The 6,616-nt window shown below is 38.3% G+C and overlaps 2 protein-coding genes across 2 annotated transcripts in view; both read left to right on the top strand.

The window, feature by feature from the left end:
• The first annotated feature begins 457 nt into the window (after positions 1-457).
• LOC148808351 (uncharacterized) lies at positions 458-4,176 on the top strand. The gene is made up of 12 exons (XM_088909418.1): positions 458-492; positions 664-948; positions 1,052-1,140; positions 1,362-1,540; positions 1,630-1,931; positions 2,035-2,242; positions 2,344-2,475; positions 2,589-2,719; positions 2,810-3,016; positions 3,104-3,160; positions 3,250-3,455; positions 3,551-4,176. Exons 1-12 carry the CDS (start codon positions 458-460, stop codon positions 4,174-4,176), a joined length of 2,457 nt encoding a protein of 818 aa, XP_088765544.1.
• Positions 4,177-4,229: 53 nt separating this feature from the next.
• Positions 4,230-6,616, top strand: part of LOC148808345 (uncharacterized) — a 51,705-nt gene continuing 49,318 nt past the window's right edge. Inside the window, exon 1 of the mRNA XM_088909419.1 lies at positions 4,230-4,370. Within this exon, the coding sequence (XP_088765545.1) occupies positions 4,230-4,370 (141 nt within the window). The remainder of the gene's footprint in view (positions 4,371-6,616) is intronic.

Raw genomic sequence — 6,616 nt, 5'->3', positions numbered from 1 at the left:
ACCACTACGATCAAGAGGTAAGACTTTATATTTTTACTTTTAAATGCATTTGCTGATAACCTTTTAAAACTAATATGCAGTCAGGCAGATGCATCTTTATTCTTAAGCGTCTCTCAGTGCATTGATATTGTTTTTACTAATCTAATATCAAGAATCTCATCATGTGATTAATTGATTAATTGCAATAGTGTAACTGCAAATGAATATAGATGAGAATGTATGTTTGTTCATATGCAATGGCATGAGCAGTTTCTCATTGCAGTGGATTTTCAGGGCCAATTCATCTTCCATCTTATACTGAATATGAAAGGTAGTTGTTTCTATATGGACTCAGTCTTTGGAATTTGTATATATATATATTTCAGTGATCCCTCAGCCATTCCTTCTGTATTGTAATTCAATTTCTCTTTTAAAATTCCTTCCCCACTTCTAGGACCTGCAGTTGCTGAACTCCACAATGGCTCCTATTGGAAAGTCTGTGACTGAGACCAAGTAAGTGTTCACTTTTTTATGAAACCATTATTTATTTTGGAGCAATGACCAATTCTTATATAAATACAATGAAATCATTATGCTCAAACTATGAGAGAGAAAATTAAGGATAATTTAAGAAATCAGTCTTAGCTTGTTTCTATACACAGATGGTATAATTTATTTTCAAAGGAAACCCGCGAGGATTCCCCTGGTGTGCAAGATGTGCCTGAATACTTTTGATCAGCTTCCTGCTCACTTGAAGAGGGCGTGTATGAAGCACGCCACGGCAGAAGAGATCAGGATGGCCTCTCAACAGGCGAGGGAGGACATGATGAATCACCTGAAGAACGGGGTCATCGTGGATTACCACAGAATAGAAATTGTGTCTGGTGAGGCAAACAGGATAGCGGTTGTAAGACTGCTAGAGTCCTCGGGCCTTTTTGTACGTGGGAAGCCTGAAGACACATTGGCACGGTGAGATATTTTTAATATGTAAGGCTTCTGTAGTTTCTTTTTGAAATCATTGTTACAACATATTATGTAAAAGCATGTTGAAAAGAATCTACCTGCATTCCAGCGGCCCTGAGCAAGAGGCCACTGTCCAGGAGGAAGAGATGCCAGAGGCTGCTCCAGAAACTGAAGCAGAAGCGGAGGAGGAAGGGGAAGATGGGGAACAGTAAGACTCTCTGCTCAATAGGGTTTCTAGTGCTTTATTTTTTATTTGCACGTTGTATGTATAAAATTAGATTTTGTTTCACAGAGGCAAGAAAAAATGTAGCCTTAATTGGGATGTCAGTGAATTGGTAGATATACACATTCACACAGGGCCACATCTAAAGCCATTTTCTCCCAGAAGCCAACTAAGAAAACGGAAACACTTATAATACATGTAATTGTCCATGTGTCTTATATCTACAGGGTGTCAGTTAAAGGTAATCTAAAAGCTCTCCGAAAAAGAGTTGCCCTGGCTGGACTTTACAGAAAACACTCTCTTGATTCTCCTCTCCTGGCTGGCTTTAAACAATACCTTATCCAGGGCCTGGGAATGGTAAACTGCTCCAAGGAGGTAGGTATTTGGTACATGGTTTTACTCGGCTTAAACTTCACAGGATGTTGGTCATAAAAATAATGACTTTCTCTATATATGTTTTTCAGGTTGAAAATGTCTCCAGGTTCCTGTTTTTTATGGATCCATCAGATGTTTCCTTAAGTTTTCTGAAGGACATTTCCAAAATGCAGACATTTGTTTCCCAGTTGAAGACGACTGGGTTGTCTCACCAGACCATTGCAGGTTATATCATTAATATCAGCAGATTCCTGCTCTTCATCCGAAAAAACACTAACCTGCAAGTGGAGGATCCCAGTCTAGCTAAGAGTTTAATAGACTTCCAGAGCAATCTAAAGGATATAAAAAAGAGAAACAACAAGAGTGTCAGACAGGAAATAACCAGAAAGAGGTACTTTACTTATTAAATGTTGGTTCAACTTGTACTTGCTTTTCTATTCAAACACATGAATTTTGCCTTTTGGAGGCTGATAGTATTGTTCTCTCTCCCCCAGACTAACACAGCTGCAGAGTCCTCCACCTAAACTAAGCGATTGCTTGAAGGTGTTGAGTGTTGCAAAGAAAGATGTGCAGCGGATACTGGGCAAGACACACGCCTCTGCAGACATCACCACAAGTGAACGGATTGTTGTGATGCTTTACCTGCAGGCCATTCTCCAGCTGAAGCACCTTCAGCGCCCAGGGGTGGTAAAGAATATGACAGTAAGCATCCCTTCATACAACCAAGAATTTTGATTATAGATGTTCTTTTCGAGAAATTGTTTTTAATTAATATTTGTACTAAAAAAATCTTCTGAATTCAGGTCCTGGATTGGATACGGCGAAAAATTGTTGTGAATAAAAGTGGGCAAAACAGGGTAATAATCTCTGTCAAAGAGCGCATGGCTGCAACTCAGCGACTAGCTTCCTTTGCACTAAATGAAGAAGAGGAAAAGGTGAGTTGAAGGTTATATTTTGATATTTCATTGCTAAAAACTGTCTTTAGCATTCAATGGTATGTGAAGAATACTGCATTTAAACTGCATTTTTATTTTTTTTATTTTCTCAGATGTTTCACTGCTACTTCATTAACTTACGCTGTGATGCAAACTGCAGGATGGAAATAGAACATTTTTTTGTGTATGCAGGAGGAGAACCAGTTCACAATCCTACCTATGATCTGCGAAGACTGCATGAGAAGTAAATTGAATTATATAATTATTTTGATGTATTTTCTTTTTACTTTTCTGTGGCTTGAAAACAACTATTTTATATATGTTTGTTTTGCAGGTACCACCTACCACTGATTACTTGCTATGTTGCAAGAAGGGCATTTGAAATGGAAATAAAGAAGCTACCTATTGATCAGAAAACTGTCCTGAATGATTATTTAGGTGTTTCAAATGGAACTGTTGAAAACCTAGCCAGAAGGCTGACAGATGAGGACATGTGCTCAGCCAGCGAACTAATTCATGGCATTGTAGAAGCAGGATCTCTGTAAGTGTCACAGTGATATCCAAATTCAGTATTTGAAAGTCAATATTTAGGATAAACATAAATTTCTCATATTTTTTTAAACTTCAGTTCATCATCAGGAGAGCAATCTTCAGGCTATGGACAAGAACGTACAGCTGCTATACGGTAAGTTTTAATTCAATATCCCTCTTTCAGTTACCTTTTAGCCACTCTGTCTTAGATCTGAGATATTTAAGTTTTCTTTTTATAAATAGGTCCACTGTGGCAGCTGCTGCATATAGATGCCCAAAGATGGATGATGCTGCAGCCTTCCAGAAGCTGATACAGATTTTTCCCGTGACATTAGATGGGCAGCCTCCTAGAAAGAAAGAGCGCCTGAGAGTGACCGGCATTCACGATCGCCACTGTTACAATAGATGGAGAGCTGAGCAGAGGAAAAGGAGGCAACAGAACATATTCGGTAAGAACAGGATTTCTTCCCTTTTTAAAGAGTAATATTTCAAGAGTCTATTACTGGATATATTCTTTGGGTGGATTTCTGATATCTCACTACAGATCAATACAATAGACGGTTACCAACAGAAAGCCAAGTGACCCATTATATAGAAAAAATGGGATGGTCAACCAATACACCAGCTGTGTCCGAGGTACTTCAGAACTGGAAGCCGCATGTAGAAGTCCAACCAAATGGCAAGGACATTGAAAATCTGGTAAAACTCCAAACCTGGAGAGGCCTGCACATCGTTGACGATCCTGTGAAAGGGAAGAAGGTTATAACTTCCAGGCGTTTCCAGAAGGGAGAGGTGGTATGTGATTACCATGGCAAGGTTATCACAAAGACAGCTGGAGAAGCCCTAATGGCACAGATGGCAGAAGGAGACATGGGATATCTATTCTTTTTTGATGGACCTAAACAAAAAATGTGCATTGATTCGCGTGAAGAACACTGCACCTGCCACCCGGATATGGACACAATTGGAAGGCGCATAAATCATTCAAACAAAAAAGCCAACCTCAGACCAATTAAAGAATCTTTTGTAATTGACGAAAAGACTGACATAACAATTCTGTTCTTGGCAAAAAGAGAGATTGTAGTGGGAGAAGAGCTCCTATATGATTACGGTGTCTCCAGGAAGTCGTTTAATGGAGAAGGACAATCTCTGGAGTGGTTGGACGAATGATCATAAAATAAAGCTTTTATCTCCTCTGCCTCTCCACGGCAGAGGAGATCAGGATGACCTCTCAACAGGCGAGGAAGGACATGATAAATCACCTGAAAAACGGGGTCATCGTGGATTACAACAGAATAGAGATCGTGTCTGGTGAGGCAAACAGGACAGTGGTTGTAAGACTGCTGGAGTCCTTGGGCCTTTTTGTACATGGGAAGCCTGAAGACACATTGGCACGGTGAGATATTTTTAATTTGTAAGGCTTCTGTAGTTTCTTTTTGAAATCATTGTTACAACATATTATGTAAAAGCATGTTGAAAAGAATCTACCTAATAAAATAAAATAAATATGCCAACCTGTATCACAATCACAAACCCCTACTCTTAAGGGCGCTCCAGCCCTTCCTGATTTGCCTCATTCCCCGCATCTGTTCCTTGTTCCTACCCTGTTTCAGTTCAACTTTAAAAGCCAGGCGCTCACTTCACTCGAGGCTCTGCACCTGATCTCCGCATCGTGTGAGCCCGGGTCCTGGTTGTGCCTGGCTCCGTTGTGTTTTTAGCTTCCTGCTCCTGTTCCTGTTCCATTTGTTACTGCTAAAAAATGCCACATGCTTTAAACAAAACAAAAAAAGATTTAAAGATGTGAACCATTTCTTAAATTTGTTGACACTATCTGAACAGCACAGCATTCCCAGAATGGACAATGGAGTTTTCAGCAGCATTAGACGGGCAGCCTCTTGGGAAGAGAGAAGGAATGAGACCGACTGGACTTCATTAATGACACCGTTCTTATTGAAAGAGAACAGAAAGATAAGTCTGGATAATAATTCTTACTCTGATTTTATTATTATTTTCTTTCATTATCTACAAAATAGATTTTTGATAAGCTTCTTTTGAAACTGCCCAACATTACCAAACAGAAGATTGTTTTGGCAGGACACCATTTGTGCATCAAAAGCACCGGAGAGGTGTATATGACAGCCTATTTTCTGCCACTGAAATACTAATTGCTTCATTTCAGTTCATCCTTAGGCGAGCAGAAGAAAAAGAAGTTTGATGGAATTGGATGGAATTCCTCTTGGGAAGAAAGATAACAGAGACTGACTGGACTTCAAGAACAGCACCTTTCTGATTCACAGCGAACAGAACACAAAAGATGAGTCTAGGGAACAATTGCTTTATTTTCTTAATTAAAATTTCTGAAATGTTTAAGGACAACAGCAATGAACATTGTTAATGAGTTAGAGGTTAGATAGACCTGTATTTCCAGTGGTTTGTCATTTCGACAATGTTTTAAAATTGAATTTCTATAAAGTGGACACCCTTGACATACACAAAATGAAACCATTTCATTTTCATTTTGGAGCTAAACTGCAGGAAACATTTTTTCAGTAAACTGTTAAAAGCATATTATGGTCTGAAAGCCAAGATATTATTTGTGACCACATTAATTAATTACTTTTTAAACTGTAAAGCAATAATCTGCCAACATGGCTAGTTTCTATCACTGAGCTGGGATTTCTAGTTACGACAGAGATCAGTTTCTTAAACAGAATAAAATTGTCTCCATCCTGGAAATTCAGTCACGAATTTGAATAGGGCTTATGGTATTTGATCAGTTTCACAGCCTAATTCTACTGTATTCGTTTTTTAAATGATTCACAATTGTGAATATTAGAAATATTAATGCACAGAGTTCCTTAGGCTTTTATTTTTTAATTTTGTTGTCAACACAATCATAATGATTATGCATATGCTATTTTTTGTAGCTGTCACCTGCCATTCACTACCAGAAAAGATGCAAGGATGTACATGAAGAGGTGTGATGACCACGACGACAGTGCCGTGGCTCAGGACGAAATCACAAATTTTCACCTGCCTAACACCTTTGGAAGAAGAAATCAATAATACAGAAAAACCTCCAAACTATTTTTCTAATTGTATTATGTTAGCATACCCAGAGGGGTTGGGCAGCCAGTTGATCTTGGACCCCTAGAGGTTTTTTTTTCCTCCTAACTAAGGAGTTTTTGGTTCCTCTCCTCAGTTATCTTCTGGCTTTTACTCTTTCACATCATGTATCATCACCCAGCTATGTTAAGTGCCCCAGGTCAACCTTGTTATGAAAGATGTTATATAAAAATCAATTGAATTTAATTATACTAGTTGTGAATGCTGTCATATTTTATTGCCATAATTTATAAAAAAATAATAAACATTATTGTGCAATTAGCTTTTTCAAGCTTTTGATTATCTATATAATTTCAATACAACTTCTAATTGTGATCATCATGAACAATGACTGCTTCTTGTTTTGGGATTAAAATAAATTTTTATAACTAAAAAATGTATGAAACAAACTGTGAGATTGCAATATATTAAAATTGGCCCCTCATTGTTCTGTGATTCTTACCAATTGCGCAGACCACAGCAGGTCAAAGGAATTCACAGATAA

This window comes from Atractosteus spatula, unplaced genomic scaffold (genome assembly GCF_055471065.1).
Source record: "Atractosteus spatula isolate fAtrSpa1 unplaced genomic scaffold, fAtrSpa1.hap1 Scaffold_22, whole genome shotgun sequence".
Lineage (NCBI taxonomy): Eukaryota > Metazoa > Chordata > Actinopteri > Semionotiformes > Lepisosteidae > Atractosteus > Atractosteus spatula.
The sequence above is the reverse complement of the archived record's forward strand: the minus strand, read 5'-3'. Positions and strand labels throughout refer to the sequence as shown.

Excerpts from the sequence above, each read along its gene's own strand:
- LOC148808351 (XM_088909418.1), top strand. The coding sequence starts at position 458 with ATGGCTCCTATTGGAAAGTCTGTGACTGAGACCAA. Across the intron at positions 949-1,051 it reads CCTGAAGACACATTGGCACG|CGGCCCTGAGCAAGAGGCCA; the intron begins GTGAGATATTTT and ends CCTGCATTCCAG. Across the intron at positions 3,456-3,550 it reads GAGGCAACAGAACATATTCG|ATCAATACAATAGACGGTTA; the intron begins GTAAGAACAGGA and ends ATCTCACTACAG.